Source organism: Antrostomus carolinensis, unplaced genomic scaffold (genome assembly GCF_000700745.2).
Source record: "Antrostomus carolinensis isolate BGI_N321 unplaced genomic scaffold, ASM70074v2 scaffold8772, whole genome shotgun sequence".
NCBI lineage: Eukaryota > Metazoa > Chordata > Aves > Caprimulgiformes > Caprimulgidae > Antrostomus > Antrostomus carolinensis.
The window spans coordinates 7,706-29,146 of NW_010298907.1; the positions used below are offsets into that span (position 1 = coordinate 7,706).

General features: G+C 36.2%; 1 protein-coding gene across 1 annotated transcript in view; it reads right to left on the reverse strand.

The window, feature by feature from the left end:
* Positions 1–396: 396 nt before the first annotated feature.
* Positions 397–21,441, reverse strand: part of COBLL1 (cordon-bleu WH2 repeat protein like 1) — a 26,348-nt gene continuing 5,303 nt past the window's right edge. The window contains exons 6-12 of the mRNA XM_010162603.2: positions 15,641–15,785; positions 14,997–15,065; positions 9,311–9,569; positions 6,673–6,758; positions 3,708–5,326; positions 2,910–3,092; positions 397–504 (exon numbers count right to left, since the gene is read on the reverse strand). Of these exons, the coding sequence (XP_010160905.2) occupies positions 418–504; positions 2,910–3,092; positions 3,708–5,326; positions 6,673–6,758; positions 9,311–9,569; positions 14,997–15,065; positions 15,641–15,785 (2,448 nt within the window). The 3' untranslated portion in view covers positions 397–417. The remainder of the gene's footprint in view (positions 505–2,909; positions 3,093–3,707; positions 5,327–6,672; positions 6,759–9,310; positions 9,570–14,996; positions 15,066–15,640; positions 15,786–21,441) is intronic.

A 21,441-nucleotide genomic window follows, 5' to 3' on the forward strand; every position in this document is an offset into this window, starting at 1 on the left:
CATGTGGTAGATTTAAATTCACACAATCTGTTAAAGTAATACACAGTTGAAAATTAATTATTTAAAATTCTTAGATTGCTTTAAATCTGTAATTTCAGCATAGTGTTACATTGTTCAGTCTTGAAGGCTAAAATAAAGAATTTTTGAATCTCATTCTAACAGAAGCAAAGCTCATCTGCACCTTCTCTTAAACCGTTTTAGCAGCATAGTCAGCTTTATAAAGAGAAAAAGACAAAATATTACCGTAATTCATATAGTCTAATAATCTTTCCAAGGCATCAAAGGACTCAGCTTGAAATTCCTATAACTGACAAAAATATATTAACATATACTTGCATTTACACTTTCAAAAATTTGTAGTTAGTATTAAGTTGGCCTGTGAAGCAGTAGTAAAGTGCAAAATATTTGGTATAATATCTAGTGATTAGCTTTTGCTTCTGTGGAATATAGATGAGTAAGCCTTGCTCTTCCATTGACAGATATGGTGTTTGATGGAGGACCAACCTGGAGACAGGGGGGAAAAAAGAGGAAAAAAAAGAAAAAAGAAATATTAACCTAACTTTTCTTCTCTCTGTAGTATGTTACACAGTATTACTTCAAGGAAACAGAAATACTGTTACTGCAGTTGGCATTTTTCTCATTACAATGAAAGACCTCCTATATGACTTATGAATAAAGCACGTATGGTACAGAAGTGGAAATATAAGAAATTACTTTAAAACATTTTATCCTATCTAAAAATTGCATGTATTCTATATACTCTAAAAATTCCATTCAAAACATGCATAATTTTTAGTCCTTCTCCAGACCTGGTTGCAAAGAAATACTTGAAAAAACATCACTAAACCAAAAACTTTTTATTAAACATTGAATAGAGCTGATTTCTAACAAAATCTTCTAACGCTCCTTTACACCATGGTAATGTTTCTTTTATCAGGAGAAACTATACCTTCTAGGATAGATAGTGAAGACTTGATTTTCAGGGGAGCTGCATAAACCAACAACTCCAATTGGAGTTAATGAAAGCTGTGGATGCTCCACAGCCACGTGGACCATATACCACATGACATAGTTTACTAAACACAATGAAAACATTCTGAAGAGAAATAATGGTTAAAAAGAAACCTCACTTGACCCATTATAGGTTAGTGATTACTGAAGGCCCTATTGAACAGAAAAGGTGCCAGCATTTTATTTTTTTTATTATTCCCTCACAGAGCTGAAAGAAGGGACAGTACAGTAAGAGGTCAAAAGGGAAGCAGGCACCTGACAGACCTCTTTCACAATTCAAATGGATCAGACATTCAATACTGGAAATTACTTTTGGGTGCTAATAAGTTATGGATACAAAATGCTTCATTACTCTCTCCTACTACTACCAGTTCTCCCATGTTAAACATAAAACGAGACCGTGTTTTTATTAAATTTGCCATAGACCAAAAAACCTCTTTCTGCTGTCAGACGTACCTGTACCACAGCATATGTGCTCTGGCTAAGAATGAAAAGAACAGCATGTACAATTTTGTGTTTGGCAAAATGTCAGTGGGTTCTTCACTGCATTTTTTGTGTCTGTGTTTCAGGGTTTTTTTGAAGCCTGTTTCAGGTTTCTGTGCTGCAGAATGCTTTTCTTTATGCTTACAGCATCTTCATTATTATAATTTCTCCTTAAACAGTATATCCCTTTCCTCACCCCAGCCTTAACAGATACTATACTGAGAAAGAACATCTCCCATCCACAGAAGAGAAAGGGAGAGGAAAATGGACTTAAATCATCATCTCTCTCTCTCTTCTTCCCCATGCCATGCTTGTACCTAGACTGATACAAGACTATATGGGTCAAATCTACCCTCAGAACATTTCTATTAGAAAAGAATTAATAACCACATAGTGAAGTTTTTCTTTGTTTTTTTTCCCTAGTAGAAACAGAATTCTTGAATTTTGAAAAGTACATTATAAACTTTCTTTTTTTAAACAGTTATAAGCTACTGTGCCCAACATCCAGGCCTGTGCATACTTCCCAGAGAATCATAAAACAAAGTTCACACACTATGCAAAATAAATAAAGTTTAGTATTATTCAGAATGTAATCATGCATTGGAAGAAAAAAAAACAACAAAACAACACCTTACTAAAAATATATGCAAACAAAATCCAAACAATATTTCTAGTAGAACAGATTTGACCTCTAAGCAGCTCTGAACAAGACAGCATTTGCTTAATCTTATCCTGTTGAGCATGCTTGTAACCTTTCTGGGAACTGAATCTTCCTATTCAGTGTAGAAGTGATGAGAGGTCCACAAATCTCAGAGAGGCCATTGCAGTGCTACACTGAAACAAAACCTTATGAATTAAATGGATTGTTCTGATATCTGACCATCCACTGAGAGATTTTGACTCTAGGGAATCAAAGACTTCCATAAAACCACAAAAAACTCTCACATCCATCCACCACACATAATTTGTTTCTTTCAAGATTCAAGTGGGAAAGGGAAGAGAAACAAAGCCTACTGAATTCCTTTAACCTTCTGCAATGAGAAATTATTCCTCTATACAGAATACCAAATACTAATGCCAGGTTTAGAAAGCTTTGTGTGAGACTATCATTACATTGTCTGGCTACAAATTTAAAACAATACAGATTTTTAAAGTGTGCAGTATTTTACCCAATGAGAGAAGTATAGGAGAATTTTAAGAGAGAGGCAAGAAATATTAAGCAACAGTTTTTATCCAAGGGGATGAGGGAAGATGGTCTGAAACAACTCTCTTCCCCACCTCCCTCCCCACTGTTAAGAGACCTCCTGGCAGCACTTTGTGGCAAGCCTAACTGCTTTTAGTGTCAGGCATTAATATGGTCATTTTGAAGGAAGTACCATGAGTTCATTGTTATGGATGCAATGATGAAAACTCACCCTTTTCAATTTGGCAGCAGCTTCTCCAGAGCGGATTGCAGCCAGCAAGCTCTGGTGGATCTGTTCTGGGTCCAAGCGCTGGGACGTCATCGTCAGTTGTTTCTTAGTGACAGGGGGTTGCTGGTCAGTGGAAGCACCTGACTGCGCATGACTCTTCTGCTCACTGTTCACATCACTGCCTTTCTATAAAGGGAGGAAGTGGGAGGGAAAACAAAACAAAAATCTTTAATCTGAATTAGTCATAAATGGAAAACTAAGTCAACCCGGCACAAGATTTCGTATCAAACTGTCACTGTTCTATGGCTTTGTTCAAGATTTCAGAGATCAGCCACATTTCCACTATAGCACATAGTTTCTCCCTCAGATAATTATGCCAGCAAAATTTTATACGCCTGTTCAAGTGTGTTTGTGCCATGATCACTTGAAGCCAAACTTATCACACTACTCAGAATTGAAATTAAGAAATCAACACAGAGAACCATAAGGAACAAATCATAAACACTCCAAAGACAAAAATAGGTATACACAGTATAAATGATTCTATTTAATTTACTATTCTTTGAAGTAGAGGATGCTAATTATGGCAAGAAATAATTATTTCCAATAATCGGAATGAGGTTGTTTTCACTTTAACATTCCCTGTATTTCATCATGATGCTGTGCTATGGCTAGACACCACAAGGTGCTTACACTGTATGAATACAGTGCTCTCATCAGCAGTTCAGAGACTAGCCTCTAGACTCGTCACACTAGATGACAGTGGATCAACAGTCAACCAATATTAGAAATAAAGTTTACCTTATCCATTAGACTATTTTGTGACTCCCCTGTTATGGTCTGTAAGGAAGGATTTTTCACTTTAGGCACTGATGTAGCTGAGGAGAATTCAGCTGCCGAAGCAGCAAAGGAGAGTTCAACAGGAAATTCCTCTCTCGGTGCCTGGCTAGTGATTGTACGTGTCTTATTGAATGACTGTGATCTTTTGACAGCGGATGAGACAGCAAGAGCAAAAGGGGATGGTCTCGAACTGGAATACGGTTTTGGAACTGCAAAAGTTCTTAGAGTTCTTAGGTTCAATGGTGCTGGTGGACAGGAAGGAAAACTTGAAGGTTTATTGCTTTTAACAGGAGAAGTGGAAGATTCAATTTTTTTTTCATCATCAACTTTTTCTTCATCTGCTGTAGGAGAGGAAGTACTTGTTTTTTGTAAAGACAAAGAAGTTGGATCAGGTGATGAGACTTTTTTCCCCACCTCTGTATTTTTAGCTTCATTTTGAATGGAATTAGGAGCACAAACAGTACTTCTGGCAACTGCAGATGTCACATAATGACCAGAAGCTCTTCGTTGCATCTGCAGATAAAAAGAACTAGGCTTCGTTGTAGGACTTAATGCACTTGACATGTCCTGCATCTCAGAAGAAGCATGTGTCTTATCCAAGCTTAGCATCAGTGAGACATGCTGTTTGGAAGACTCTGTTTGCATCCGATTGCTCTCAGTAGTAATCTCAGCTCCAGACATCACAACATGTTCAGGAATGCTGTTCACTCTGTGCAGCAGATCATTTGCAGCTGCAGGTTCATTTTGTGAACCAATCTGTAAATGACCCACACTTTTTGGAAGATTAGGAATTTCAGCTTTCACTATGAATTCTTTGGGGTCTTCATGCTTCAGAGAGTTTTCCAAAGTAAAAACCTCTTGATCCTTATAATCTGATGGACTTTCTGATTCCCAGCTCTTCATTGTTTCTAAAGATTTTGGAGGCACTATTTTATAAGTAGTCATTCCAATTTTTGGTATGTAATCTCTTGTAATTTCATTAGCAGGCTTGAGTTTAGGTTTAGTGTCCTGTCTATAAAGAGGGTAACCTTTTACAGGAGAGCCGTCTGCGGTTTTTGCAGTTATTTCTAGTGAAGCAAAATTATTGCCGTTTATACAAATGTGACTCTTATCTTCTATGGGAATTACTTTTTCATGGGTAACTTCTTGTCTCTCAAGATTTTGTTCTGTTGAAGTATCTTCATCCTCTTGTATTCCATGCATCACTTGAAGAAGGGGATTGTTTGTATCTGCGTTGTGTTGAGGGACCAGTCCCCTGAATGTGGATAATTCACAACCTTGAGGAACAATAATTTCTTTCTGTGCTGTCCTTCCCAAATTGCTATCCAATGGACCTGTCTGGATTGCAACATCCTGAGTTTTTACTGTGTCCAAGCTGGTTTGATTTGTTTTCTTATCTTGCTTTTCTGGAATCAGTTGAGAATAATTCTTATGACCTACAGAGATGTCATTTTTACGTGCGTGGCAGTTTGACAGTCTGTCAACTTCAAGCTTGTTGTTTTCTCGAAAATCTACTGGTTTAATGTTGGCAGTCTGAAGTTCTTTCCCTTCTTCTGGAAGGAGTTTTGTATCACTGTGAACTTTACATTAAAGAGAGATACCAAAATTAGTACAAATGCCAAAAAGATTCAGCCTTCCCCCTTACATCACGAAGCCCCACATCCAATGTATTTAACTACAAGGACTGGCTCCTCACCGATATTAAAATTTTCCTTAACACTTACTTGTAAAGGCTATTTAAAGATATACTTATCTGTGACTAATATTGCCAAATAATAGTATTCTAACTCAGGTATTCTTCCTTAATTAACAGGCTACTGGTGCCATGCATCAACTTAATAGAAAAATCTATTCTAGAATAATTTAAGAAGTACTAATGAATTTCAGTTGATTATATAAGCATCAATGACTCAAGAGCTCAAGGACTATTCAATATTAAGTTATATGCAATTTTTATTAAGTTCCACACTTTTGTGGCTTCTGTTCTTTAGTATGAACATTACAAATGCTGTTTGTCAACAACACCTTATGTATTTGTACAAGGGAACAATTGGAAAATGTATGGACAAAAGCAATTTTGCAACTCTATTTTTCCAACTGTTTAGCAGGTCTGATAATTCAGTGTTCTGTCCCTGGACTAAACACATGTAGTCCTCTCCAAATCACAGGAATATTTGGGTCAAATTGTTTTAAATACAATATTGGGAAAATTTAAATTCTTTAAGGAATAATCATTTGGGGTCGTATTTTGAGGGGGAAAAAAAAAAGTCCTCATTTCAAGTATGTTATAAAATGGCAGTTAAAACTTATGTCACATATAAACAGGACTTGTGTGGTACATTGTTATGATTTATAAACAGAGGTGTACTGAATATAAAAGACTATCAAAGGCCCAATACATAAATCTGAAAATCCATGTCACAAAAGGGTAAAAAAAAAATAAAAGTATATCAGTTAGGTCACTAAATCCACAGAAAAATTTATGATCTATTAGATACACAAGATGTTGTAATTTCTTTTCAAATCAGCATGTCACTTTGTTCTATTTGTCTTTAAAAATATTCGCATTTTCATGCAGAAATCTCATGCTAATTTCATAAGCAAAGAACAACTGATGGCCTCTCCTTCCCCACTGTGGTGCGGTGCCCATGTCACACCACGTGGCAGCCTTCCCTCTTCTCAGCACTGCTCCACCCATACTGCCCTACAATATTTTTATACTAACAATAAAACCGAAAAACCCCAAAATGGCAGTCAATTATTGCCACCACATCTCAAAGAGGATACACCAGAGCTACAGAAAGCATAAAGTAAATAATCTGTGGATAGCAATTAAAGAATTGACTGTATTGTCATTTTTTTCAAAGGAACAGAAGTTCTCTTCAACCTTGTTTTGAAGTATTAAAAATGAGTGGGAACTACTCACCATCAGTTTTATTTTGATCCAAAATTCTAAGCTTCCTGTCTTTTTCAAGTGCAGCTTGCTCACTGCTTATCTTAGTCTGTAGCCCGCTGCAAAGCACAACAGTACATTAAATATGCTGCTATCATTCATTTCAGTAAACACAAGGGAACTGGCAACATTCTCCAAACACAGATGGACAAAATAGAATCACTCTGCCAAGCACTGGAGTACTCAACAGAATAGTTTGGTTGGGTTTTTTTTTTCCAATTAAAAAAACCCAACAACAACAAAAACCCAAGAGGAAATGCTGCTATGATATTCTACCTAAGTGACATGCAGCTTCACTTTCTTCTGTGTAAGCAGATGATCAGTTTTCCTTTTCCTTCTTCCCCTTTTTTTGTTTACTCATGCAGTTTGAACAAGCCCCTTTCCAGTAACAACTCAGTTTCAGTGAAGCCACAAAGGTGATAGTTTATCATTCATATAAACATGTTCTTAGTGTGAAAACTTCTGACATCCCCAACACTTAAAATGTGTCCTTGATTTTGTCCCTGACACAATATACAGGAAGCTGCATGAGATGCTGACTTCATATGAAAAGCGTGGTACAGACTTTTCAAAATAGTAACAAAAAATTTTCTGCCCCTTTCAAGAAATACCTTGAGGACAACAAAGAAATAGGCATCAAACTTGTTACTTGCATACTAAACATTTTGTAAATGCATACAATTTCTGTCCTCAGATCACAGTGGACAAAAGAACTGCAAAAAGGCTGGAAAAACTCCTCCTCTTTTAGGGGGGAAATATTAAGTAATTGACTTAAAAAGGTAAATTAAAAAGGCCAAAATACTTTAAATTTCTCTTTAAAAAAAATATTAGAAATTCAAACTTACATCTCTGTTTAAGATACATTTATTTTCTGTAGTTACAAATAATGGCATTATGAAGATTCCAATTAATTTGCCACATCAAATGTATTAGTTGTCAGGAACCATTCCTTTGAGTGGAAACATCTGCTTTGAATTATTTAAAATTATAAATTCCTCAATAACCATCCACCCTCATGTTGCCTGTACAGTCCAAAATATACTGCAAGTGTCCAACAAACCACTAAACAGGAGCATACATTGTCAAAATTATTGTTGGAAGAAAGTTAAAGCTCAGTCCTGCACTCCATACTCTTCCTTATCTTCATTCCCTTGAACACAGCTGAGAGACTGAACTACAAGTAGTCACAACAGGCTGAACTCTTTAAAAACAAAAAAAACAAAATCCAAGATCCACTGAACACCACAGAGTATCATTACAGAAATCAGTGGTTTTGAATGGAATATTACACATATTCCCTGTTTTGATTGAAAGGCAGTTCTTCAGAGTAACTAAATCTTTAGAAAAGATCTGAATTATCAAAAGTTTTCAAGAAATACAAAGTCAGAGAAACCCTCGTTCTGGAATCCCTGTGATATTTCAGGAAAGAAAGGATTGCCAAACTCTGAAGTTAGAGTGCAGTGCATGCTAGATGATACTCACCAGCATTAAAGGCCATGAAAGGCTATTACAAGTTAGTGGGGGAAAAAAGAAACATCCTCAGGACAACTGGCCTAACTGGCCCAATAACATAGGTCTGAAAATTCACAAGTTCAAGACAACTTAAAAATAACATTTGGCTGATCCTCCTCCTTGTAGATCCCCATAGAGTGGAAATACCCAAGCAACTGGCGCAATGTCTGTCAGTACAGAGCACCACAGATTTTTGCAAAGCCCCGCTTGGCCCTGGACTGACAAAAGAGACACTTGAAATACAAGCTCTTCCTGCTACCTTGAAAGTTCTTGGTTACTAGAGCATTCACACATTTTGGCTTCAGTACAATAACTGAAATAGTTCTTTCAATTTAAATTGGGAACATTAGCCAGTTTAGTTGCCCCAGGGAACAGAGAAATAGTGAATTACATTAACACAATGGGACTTCTCTGGACAATCAACATTTATTTCATAAAAGGCACTAACTCATGTTGGAAACCTGCTGAGTCAGGTAGTTTAACAAACATGCTGAAGGGCAAAGGTATAGCATCACCAAAAGGGAAAAAAGTGGTTAAGAAAACTAATGTGTTTATTCTTTAAAAAGAAAGAATTAACTTGTTTTCCTGAGAGCAGATGGATTGAGACAGGTCAAGACAACTGGCTAACATATAAGAAAAAGACAAAAGAAAAATGAAAACCAAAACAAGTATGCAAGCAATAGATAACTAAGCCCAGAACAGAAATGGCCAATCTACCTGTTCTTTCCCAACTGTTAGAATAAATTTTTAAATTCTCATTTAATTAATCAGTCCAAACTTTTTCACACCACACTGCTCTAGTAAATATTCTGGGTATTTCAAAGCTGGGTTCAGCTTTTCTGAGGTCTGGCTGTTTGAGTAGTAAGGAAAGGGAGGCTTAAATAGAATAGCCTGCAGAACACTACTTTGTCGTTTTTGTTTAAAAGCTTCATGAATTACTGTGCACAGAAGAGTGCTACAATGAAGGCTAAGCATATTAAGCTCATTCCTTTCTAACAATTCTCTATTCTGTGCTCCACAATGAAATAGCACTCTACATTTTATTTGCCTCCCCCATTCCCTCCCCAGTGCTCCTTTCTTTGTCACAAAACGTACTTACTTGCCATCTGTGGTCATATTTTCTTGTTTTTCTTCCTTGAAGCTTTGTGAGTTGTCTACAGAAACACTGCCAGGAACTGGAGTTGATGAAGCAGGATCATTTTTTTCAGTTTCCAGTGGTACCTCAGCAGAGCTGAAGGCTGCAGTAACCTCTCCTATCCCGAGACAGGTATTTGTACTTTCACTGTCCTCTCTCTGTTGCACACTCATCTCTTCCCTTTCGTCAATTTCTTCCAGGTTGCATTCTGAGCTCCTTACACCTACATTCAGAAAGAAAGAAAGAAAGAAAACCCCAAAAATGAAACAATCCACAACTCTCAACACAGGGTGTAGATACAAAGGGACTGATGAAGTCAGCCTAAGTGAAAAGAGAAAAACTGAGACTTCATAATTCAGGTCAAAAAGAAAAAAACAACAACAACAACAGACAGACTCATTCAGAGCTTCAACTTCACAGTATTTTCTAGTTCTTTCTCTTTACACATGAGAATAAGCTCATCGCTATGCTACTGTCCATCTGTTTCTGCATCTGTAACTACTATATAACATTTTCCTTGTTTAACCCAAGTACTGGATTAGGATAGATCAAAATATATTTAACAGTATCATAATCCCAAATTTCATTGAGGTAGACAGTTTATTTTACTCAGATTTCTTAATACTTCTATTAGCTCACCTATGAGGTTTAAAATACACTGTTCCTTTATATCAGACTAAGTATGTTGGAGAACTAAAGCGCAAACCAAATCTCAATTTTGCCTCTGGTTTGAACAAGTTTGCTCACCATTATCAAAAATTTCCCATAATTATCTTAAGTGTGTTAAAACATAGTTAGAAGCATCTTGTGCAGTGCCCTGTGTATAAAAATAATTAAGTTTTCAGCTACAGCATAGTTAAACTAAAAGGTTTAGTTACTGGATTAAGACATACATATGTCACTGTACCTCAAGTAAAACTAATAAATCCATGTATTTTGATTTCCAGAGGGACTAACCATCTCTAGCTTCACCTCCCTGCCAGGAATCTTCCTACAACAAGATAATGATTCACATTTTTCAAATATTAGTAAGTAGACCATACAATTAACCTCTGGGTTTTGCAACTTGCATTCCATAATACAAAGAAAAATGTAATTCCATCTATATAGTGCAATATTAGCAACAACTTAGCCATACAAGCAGTGCAGTCTGCCTGACCTGAGCAGGGTATTCCTGTCAGCTTTGCATGCATCAATACCTGTTAGGTACTGGCCTTGCACTTGGGCAATTATGTTTCAGACTTTTCTAAGTTATATCAGTAAATTTCCAAATGTAAACCAAGGCTAACAATGAAAACAAAATACTGGCTTCAAGCAAGCAGTGCTGGAAAGTAGCAGATCCCAGAGTAGGAAAAATCTTAGATGGCATTTTTTTGTACAGACTGGTATCCTGCAACGCTTACAGCACTTCTCTAGAAGTACACTGTTCCAGAAACATAAGAGGGGACTGTTGGAGAAAATCTCAGTACAGAAAATTTTATTTTCCAATAGGGTCATTAGTTAAGAGTTCAGTAATACCGCAGTTATTCACAGTTACAGAGCAACTACAAAAGCCAAACATTTTACTATTTAATTTTAGTTTTTTGTATTGCACTCTTGTAATAATGCTTTGTAGTTACACATTAAGCAATGTGATCAGTGTGTCACAGCACTGAATGCAGACGTGATTTAGATACGCAGGGAAAGGGGCAAGACTGCAAAGTGGTGCAGGTGAGCTCCTTCCATGTTATTTAAGCACAGGTACATGCCAATATGCCATGCTGGTATTAAAGGGACTCCTTAAGAATTTATTATTAGTAAGGGCCTTCTCTTCCTTTGTCCCCTCACCAAACCCTTTCGTCTCCAGCTAGGGAAAAGTCATGTCAGCAGCCTAATACTTCAGGAGATTAGTGATAGCAGTACAATTTTATGTGTGCAAAGACAAATATGTATGTCACAAGACACAAATGAAGCGTAATGGAATGTGGGCAAACATCAAACCTGCTGAGACTATTCCACAGCCCATAACCAGCTCTTGAGAACACTGTCTCCTTCACTGATGAAAACTATTATGCCATAGGCCTGAGCTGCCAACAGCCATAGGAACAAAGACTAAGACCTTCAGTCTAAATGCTCTGTGGAAACCTGAATTATACAACAAAGCACAGCAAGGACTTCTGACAAGACAAACAAAAGCATTCTGGAGTTGCTATGCCTTCATGCCCAGCCACTTCTGTCACCTCTGTCACTTCTCCTCTGGAGAGAAGTATAACAAAGGCTGAGTTGTATCTATAGTGATGGGATGGAAACTTAGCTTGGGTTGGTAGGAGACATTGGTGACATTTTTGCTACGTGAAAGTCTGTCCTTTGCTGTGCTAGGAACACTTCCAAGCTTTGCAGTGGACTAACTTGACTTACAAATGTGCAATACCAAACAAAAACGATCCTCACACAACCCTCTAAAGCGCTCTGCTTCATTTGTCAGTATAATATCAGCCTTGCTTGGAGTTAATTTCAACTCGCAATTTTTCTTCTGTTACTGGATCTCATTCCAGACCTGTGCCACCACTGCTGCCACAGAAAAAAGTCTGAATGCATTTGATACATAAACAACATTTAACAGCCATCCTCCACTTACATCATCCAGTTATCTCCCAAGAGGAGCAGTTTAGATTTTATGACTTGTTTCCAAACCCTCAGTTTATAGAGTTTTTATATGCAATGTATTGCAAGAACGTACTTATACTGGCTAAATACTGTTGCCTTATTGCATATATACTCTGAACATAAGTACATATATAATATAAACTGCATTTTTGTCTGGGTATAATTTCTTCTCTATGAACATTACTTATTGAGTTTTAATTAGTTCTAAGAGAACACTGTTAAAACCTACCAGATGACGTTGTGAAGACATACCTGATAAAATGACAAACATACCAACTGCAAGTCTCCTTTGAGTCAGTATGAATAGTCTGCACAACAGAGAATAGGCTGATGCTGCTCTGTAAGCTGTTATGCTTGTAAGCACCAATGCTGAAAGCCTGACTACATCATGCAAATTTGCCAGGGTTTTCTCTCTTACCTCTGGAAGTCCTCAAAAAGGTTCTTAAAAGATACTGTAACCAAGAAGATTACATCAAGGGATTTGTTTGATGAGAAACTATTTTAAAATCTGAATTTTTTTTAGTTATTTTTTTAAAAAACCCCTGCCATTTCACCCTCTTCCCTAGAAAAATGACTCAGCATTAATTAAGCCTTGGGAAGGGGAACAAAAATCATAATTAAAAAAAAAATGTTGTTTATAATTCCAAATGTTCGAATTAGTTCAAATGCTTATTCTAGTAGATGTATGCCTTCAAATTACTTTTGTCAATGTACAGTCTGTTTTTACACCTTGGGACAACTGTCATTTCACAACAGAAATATTGCCTATTCCAAATTACATAGCATAGTTCCACTTAATGTACATGTGTCTATTAGCTATGCACTACTTAGACACCAAATAATTTATTGAACATTTGCAGTGGTTCATTATAGGAGAGAAGGTGTCACTATATATGCAAAAGTAGCAATGCACAACAGAACTCCTTTGGGAATGCCAGTCACAGTTCAGCAAAACTCACAGTGCTTCCAGAAGCCTGACAATCAAAGCAGTATTAATCCAAACAGAAGGAACTGCTGAGTTTATGTAAAGTTAAAATTATGTCCAAATTAGCAATTAAAGAGATAGTGAACTATTTTATCTATTTAAAACAAAACCCAAATGTGCATAATTTTCAGACTAGAAATAGTACAAGTGCACTGCAATTGATTTTGCCACAGGTGAATATTGATTCTCACAGCATGATGGGCTTTGCTAAAAGGACCCTTTATAAATAGGCCTCAGGACAGTTTCAGAGATGCCACCAGAGAGCAGCAGTAACTCATAAGAAAAAAAAAAAAAAAGGCAATGAAGCTGTGTTATGTGACTTGTCTCTACATTTTAAAAAATGCATTGCATTAAGTCTTCAGCAAAGAACATCACATGAAGACATCAGCAGCAGAACTAGAGAACGAAGACTTTCACTAACTGCAAAGGTAAATCCCAGGGCTCAACACAGACTATTCTAAACCCAGTGAAGATGATTATATTTTTCTGTTTCTTTCCATCACAGCTTAAATTGAAATATTTAATTATAAAACTCAAATGCCTCAAGCAGAGGTTCCTGAAGCTATGGAAAAGCAAACAAGCCATTTCTGTGAAGTTCAGGGCTCTTTATCTATGCAGCACTTGGACCTTACACAGTGATGAGAAATGCAGAAATTCTAGCATGGAGCTACAAATTTAAATTGGAAACAAGCTCAAGAAAAACAAAAAACCAATTTTAAATCATAGTATGATAACTTTTCTCATCACCTTAGACCCATCATATGTAGATAAACAGAGCTTTCAACACATAAAATTAAGTTCTAATAATCATTAAGAGCCATTCACTAAGAAATGACTGCCCTCCATCTGCTACAATAACTAGGAAAAGGAAAGGTTAAAGCTTCATTACATCTTCAACCTCAGACTGCATAGTATAAGTTCATACTTTCCGTTTATTAAGTTACATATTATTTCTATTAAAGGTCTTTTATGACAAATTACATAAATTGCCCTAAACACAAACCAAACCTAAATTTACTGATTACTTACTTTACTGATCTTTTTTTTTCCCCCCACCTTGACAGAGACCTAGGATGGCAGGTGACTTTTTCAACTCGTGTTGTGGTACATGTGTTTTACCAGTCCAACCAACTCAACTGGCATCTTGAATACAATCATTGGAAAATTACTTCCTGTCAACTAGCACAGAAACTGAATGTTTAGCCTCATATAATGCCAGTGGCACTCCACATGCTTAGTGTTTATATATTTCATTCTTAGTGAAATACATTGAGGAATAATTTTTCCAGACTGCACTGATTATTCTAAAAGCTTTTACAAATTTTAGAAGACTCCTAGATGCTGTATCTTCTATCTGAATCCTACAGTCTGATGCTTACAAACAACAGTACTTAACAGTACAAACTGAATAAATTTTAAAAAGTAATATGTTCAGCAGCTAAAGAATTGTATTTTAAACAGCTGTGCTTTGGTATGTCACATTTTTCTGTAGCACCAAATAAATTATTTAATTTAATGTATAAACAACTATTTATGCATACAGTTTATATTTACAACTTATGTTTTCAAAGGCTGTTCAGATGCAAACCAAAAGGCAGACACAGATTTGCTCCTACCCCTCAATTGTGCAGGTCAAGGGCAGCACAAGGCAGGGTTCTGAAAACAAGACTGGTCTTTAGCTTTTGACAGGCTTGTTATGAGGTATACAAAAATCACAGAAGTTCTGTCTTGTCTACAACTTCTGAGGGACGCGGGAAAACAGGGGTAATGTTTAGTTTATTGAATGTACAGCACAGAGACCAGTATAAAATACACTGTATGTGTTTCTGTAGACAGTAAAGTAAAACATCTTTATATTAGAAAGCTTTATTTGTAGTTCAAAGGAGAAGTTAATTGAACTGAAGCATTAAAATTAGTTCTATGCTTAGGACACATCTATAGTATAGTAACTTATTACTATGAATTATCATAGCTTGTTATGAAATATATTTTATCAATCCATTTGGAAAAAGAACCAACCTGTTTCAGACTGCATTTCAGTGGCTCTTTCTTCCACTTTAGTAGGGGCTGATTCTGTTGACTCTGTTACTGCAAAAAGTCAAGTAACAAAACAAGCTTCTTTATCGCCTCTCAATTTCTGCACCAACAAAAGTTCTAGATAAAATGTTAAATTATGATCTTACAAACTGGCAAGTTCTTCAAGAAATGCACCTTCTCTTAAGCAATCAGTGCTTGTTGTCACAAGGTATTTTTTAACCAGAGAGCTGAATTTTTGTTCAAACAGAAGAATTACAAAAGAACAATACAAAACTTTCTCTAAAATTCTCCTTCTCAGTCCATTTCCTATTAAACCTTCTCTGGTCCAGAGAAGCTAATCTTTTCTCCCCACCCCAAGCTGTCCATCTGATTAACACAAACAAAATTGCTATAGTTAACCTAACTATAATCTGCTTTTTTCTGACCTCTGTGCCCTAAAACCTGCCTACTTTCTCACACTGTGAGCCAATCGCATAAAATAGCATTACTGCTCCTTACAATCTGAAGATGTTTGGCATTTGTATTTTTACTTGAAGTTCTTATCTCATAAGGTGGTATTTCTTTAATGCTTAGCCAAATTGTCATACTTTCTGTTGCCTCCCAATTAAACAGCATAAAAAGATTACCAGTCTCATTACTGCTTTCACTTTGATCTTCTGGTGCTCGAGAGGGTGGTGAGGGTGCTTTGCGCTTCATCCTCCGCAGAGAGGAGTTCACGGAAGCAGTGTCACTAAGTGGCAGAGAACCCTTCCTTACTAATCCTGGAGGGGCCTAAGAAGGGAGACAGGGCAGGAAGAATATTATTTGCAATCAAAGAAAAACAGCAAAATAGCCCTAGTAATTATTTTCCAAAAGTATCTATATTATATACCTATTACCAAACGTATTATGTTTTTCATCTTAACTCCTCTGAGGAGTAGTTTTCAAAAAAACCCCAAAGATTTTCTAGAGTAATTGAATATATTCACAGAGGTACAAGATACAGCAGTAAAAAAAAAACAAAAACACAACAAAAAAAAAACCCACCAAAAAACCTCCCAGTTGTTACATATAATATAAAAGAAAATTTGAATTCTTTTATGCTTGAAGACTATTCTACAAACACCAAATAATTCTTTTCTAAAAGCAGATAAAAAAAACACTGTGGAAAGAAGTTTCAACTACACTCCACTGCAGTGAAATGACACAACACTTCCTTCTCCATTCCTTCAACAGCAGTCCTAATTGGGCTTTATACATAATTATTAGGATTTTGTTTCTCTACTTGAAATACTTGAACTCTTATAGAATTTTTTTGAATGCCAGCTTTCAAAAGTTATCTTGTAAAGTACAACTGTCTTATAATACTTACTGAGTTAAATTCTAATAAGTTATAATAACAATAATTATAATACCTAGTGATGTTAAATTGTAATAATGTCTTCATTATTGTAGCAAAAGACAAAAATTTTTTCAAAAATAATCTTCAAAAATAATCAAAACGATTTTTAAATTAGACAAAGGTTACCTACTGAAGACTTTATAGTTTTATGATACAGCAGTTCAACTGCATTTTAAATTGTTTTTAGAATTCATTCTATGTCTCCAAAAAGACAGTGGCTGTAAAGTTGCCTTCCACTTTTAACTGCAGTTTGCCTTACGCTGAAGAAACCTTGTATTTCCACATCTATTAGAATGATAACTTTCAGGATCCTAGCAATAAAAGAGTGTATTTTGGCATTAGACACAGCTGCCTATTTCTGTAGTAATTCTGATCGCTATCACTTGCCTATGCAAGAATTTAATAAAATCAGCAGTGACATTCATTTCTGGCTAGAAGGATCCACACAGCAACTGGATGTGGGGTCACCTTCAGAGAACTTCTCTGTGCTTCAATTAACCAGCCCACTTCACAAAGCGAATATCAAGGAACAGAGATGGCATAAATACACTTACAAATTTTTGTTTCACTGACAATCCTTTCAAAAACATCACTGACAACAGAATCGTTGACTGTGTCAATATCCATGGAATAAGATGCTTATCATTTAGAAAGCTACCACCAAACAAATACACATCCTACAGTACTGGGGATATTAAAGACCAAATGCTATAGTATTTGGTTGTACACAAGCAAAACTATAAAGAAAATTACAAGAGAAAAGATACTGGCACAAGATGTCTGTGAAGCAGTGTTTGGCAGCTCCTGTTAGCTCTCAATAGAATACCTGAATGAATGAACTGGGACAGTGAAAACCATCCTCTGAGCTACACTGGGCAAACTCAGTCATCTGTTTTGTCCCACCTCAGTGCCAGGTATGACAGATCCCTTAGATACCTTACCGCACTGTAAGGACCAGCACTGTTCAAAATGTTCACGCAATTCTTCTACCAATCACTTTAATGCCAAAGCAAGCAATTCAGACCTTTTACAGCAAAGCAGGACTTGGGGTTTTAAGAAGAAAAAACAAAGGTGAAATGTTTTTTAAGAACAGCAGAGGATATGGACATAGCACTCCACTCCTAATTAAAAATACTTGCATGCTTGAATAGTTTTTAAACAAGTCAGTTTCTAGATTAAAACATCACACAACAAAAATCACTTTACACTGTTCTAGTCTTATTCACAGTTCCCAAATAGTTCTACCAAAAAAAAAAAAAAAAAAAAATAGTATTCAGCATCTGAAGTTATGCAGGAGGAAATGTCAAATATAATATTGTTTCCCCAAATGAGGCTTTTAAAATTGTTAAATCATTTTCCTCCTTGCTGTTGGGCAGTTCTGTTTTTCTCTTTTGCTGCTCTCCAGGCTGTAGCCCCTCTGTTCTGCACAAAGACAGTGTTTCTCTGTTCAAAGGTCTGCACCCTCATCTGCTTCACACAGGCTCCCTCAGCTGACTTGGCTGGCACAGAGTTCTGCGCATACTCGCTCAGCTAAACAGATGTCACCAGAGTTCCCTTCTACACAGAAAGAGTATGTGTGTAGGGGGGAAATAATGTTCTCAGCATAAGAGCACAAATGCTACTAGAAGATTTTTATAAGCCTTTCTACTGCCCTTTGCATCCAAAGAAACAAACTATTTGCAAAGAGAGATTTCAAGAAAGTACTAAATGTTCCAGTTAAGGTTCAAGTGTTGAACAGATTTTCTCAGGAATTATTCCACATATGAATATTAAGAGCTTTCAAATCCTAACAAAGGCTGTAATGTGAAAATAGTACTTTAAACAGATGGGGAAAAAAAATGTCATTAAGACGTATCTGACAACGTTTTGGAATATACATCTGGGTGTTTGTGTCATACCAACTGCCAATGATAACCAGTGCTTTATCAGTTACACTTAAATTAAAAATCATGTTAGAATCACTAAAGTAATTAACTTTGCTTGTGCAGAAACACTAGTGAACTCTGTCATAAATTCCAAAACATAGGTAGGAAAGAGGGGATATGAAGCTTTTAGCCTTAAATAAGAAAGAAGAGGACAAACTTTTTAGCAGGGCCTGTTGCAACAGGACAAGGGGTAATGGTTTTAAACTGCAAGGGAGTAGATTTAGACTAGATATATAAAGAATAAATTTTTTACAATGAGGGTGATGAAACACTGGAACTGGTTGCTAAGAGAGGTGGTAGAAGCCCCATCCCTGGAAACATTCAAGATCAGGCTGGAAGGGTCTCTGAGCAGTCTGACCCAGTTGAAGATGTCCCTGCTCGCTGCAGGGGGGTTGGACTAGATAACCTTTAAAGGTCCCTTCCAACTCCAACCATTCTACGATTCTGTGTGTACAGACAAATTTGGTACCAAGTTCCACACCACTCCAAGCAGACACCTGTAAAGACCAGTGCTTCCCAAATTCCAGTCTCTGTAAGCAGTGGCAGACATGCCACTGCCTGGCGCTTCTTTTAATTTCAAAAAACAAAGGAAAGGTAATTAAGCCACAGTAATTTTGCAGCTGGAATGGAAGGCAAATTAAAAGAAAAAAAAGTACCTGGACAAGAATGTAGTGGTAGTAGGGGAGCATTTCAGTGTGCTGGAAGGCATATCTCACACCAAGGGCCACTATATACAGATTTTCATACCACCCATACCTACTTCTTTTGCTCCATAGATAACTAGGTTTAACAGAAGATATACAGGTGACTGGGATATCAAAGCACATCGCTAGCCATATTGTTAGTATTTCTATCTTCCCTTTGTACAAGTATGCAGACAAATTTATGTCCAAGGAGTAACAGGAGAAAAAAATTGTATCAATTTCTATTACATGATTTGAGCTTCCCAAAATACTTAAACTCAGCCAAAGTACTATACCTTTGTATAGTATAGTGTAGAGAAAGTAATATACCTCTGACCTATCAGAAGGAAAGGACATAGAGAATATATTTGGAGAAACTCAGCTGGTGTTATTCTGTCCAAACACCCAATATTACTGTTCTCTCCTACATACTTGCCGGTACAGAAGTAAATACAATAAAGAGATAAGGTTATGCTTTGGTATACTGAAAAGTGGATTCTGAATCATATCAAATGATCTTAATGCAAACTTCAGCAAGAGCAAAGAGGTAGCCCTGAGCATTGTCTTCTCCCAGGTAACACTGGTTCTATTCAAGACCCCCCTGATGTTCATAGCGCTCTCTGCATCATTGCCCAACTTCTCCTTTAAAGGGCTGACCATCAAGTTTCAGGCAACTGAGCCTCTGATGCAACTTTTTAAGCGTGGAACTTTTCCCTTACTGAAATCTTAACTAAGCTGTTCTGTGACAGTTGCTAATAAATATTTTCAGAAATACTTTATGGTTTAGTTGCTTTAGACTGGAGATTTAAATTTCTTTAGAAGTTAGGGTTGTGTAAATAAAAGCAAGCTATATTTCTACAGTTGAGAAGTTCTGTCCATCATTTAAAACTGTAAATGTTTTGACTAAAAATCTCCATTTAATTGTTTCAACTCAAGCATAGTTTATGTATGCTCCTTTACAATAACTGAAAACAGTGTAAGGAGACAAACATGGAGGGGATAAAATGCAGATATCACAGTCTAGTCTTTATAAATAAAGCATGAAATTTATTTAAAAATAAATTTTCTTTTAAAGAAATGTTATTACTAGAAAATTGCGTCCACTTTCATGAAAACTGTGAAGATACACATACTGCATTATACAACAGCACTTTGCAAAAACCCTTGAGAGTCCTCCCTTCTTGCAAGTGTATTTAAACTTGCTAGTTCTAAACATACTTCTGTCAAGAGCCATCTTGCCCAAAATTAGAGCCAACAAATAAGTGAGGGATTTCAGTATTAGATACTAACATGCTCATTTCCAATCTGATTTAGCATAGAAATTTGCTGGACAAACATTCACTATTTAAGCTGTACTAGTAATCTTCTGAGTCTCATAGATAATGAGCAAATCATGCTACATAATAACTTGTAAAAGCTACCCTTACATCCGTTGTACTAATTTCTCCCCTAAAAATAGGAACACAGCTCCAAAAACTAATTCTATAATCACTCTGAAATTGAGGCAGAAAAAATTCCAACCCTCATACCAGAATGTAACTGCTCATATAAAGAGAAAGCAGTTTCTTTTTTAAGGAAATAGAAGTGGAGAAGCTGTAGGAGGTAAACATTAAAACCCTTTTTCATACTGTGAATTTGAAGAAAGACAACAGTGAGAACACTGTTCCCTTAAAGTTGGCTCATTCCACTGTTGTCTGATGTGACTACTTTGGCATGTTTCTATCAAAACCAAGCAAACAGTTTATCCAGGCAAAACTGACATTTCACTTTGTCTTCCTTGTGGATGTTACAAAAGAGATTTGTCCATAATAAGGCACATGCAGAAGGTCATCCTGGTCCGGAGAAGAAATAAAGTACATATCCAGTCTGCCAAATAAACTGAAGGGCCGGCTTCAGAACTTAGACATTCTTAAAAGCCATATGATTTTCAAGGAAACACTTCTTGTAAGGCAAAAGCAGATACAAAGTAAACCTTAAGGAAAAAAAAATTAGTTAAATCAGAATGAAACAGAAGTCACCTTAAAAAACACATGCCAAAGGCTTCTAAGGGAGCTGCACAGAGTAGTGCAAAACAGAAAATACACACAAAAATATAACTTAATCTGGACTTCTGTTCTTTTTTTGTGAGTTATTCAACTTCAGCCAAATCACTTCAGATTAATAAGAAATGTCAGTACAAAATAATAAATCTAAACAATTTTCTTGAATGACATATCCTAGCCCACAGTCATACATTACTGTTATATGTAATAGGATATTAATAATTTAAAGCATGTTGACATTAATAAATTATTTTCAAAAAATTTGAATTCACTTAAAAGACAAACATGATGAGAAAAAAAAAAAATAAATCATTATTTCCCCTTCTCCCTCCTAAAGTTCCTTTTATTAAAATACAGAAAGTAACCTTTGTCTTCTTCAAATGATAAAGCTTTTCA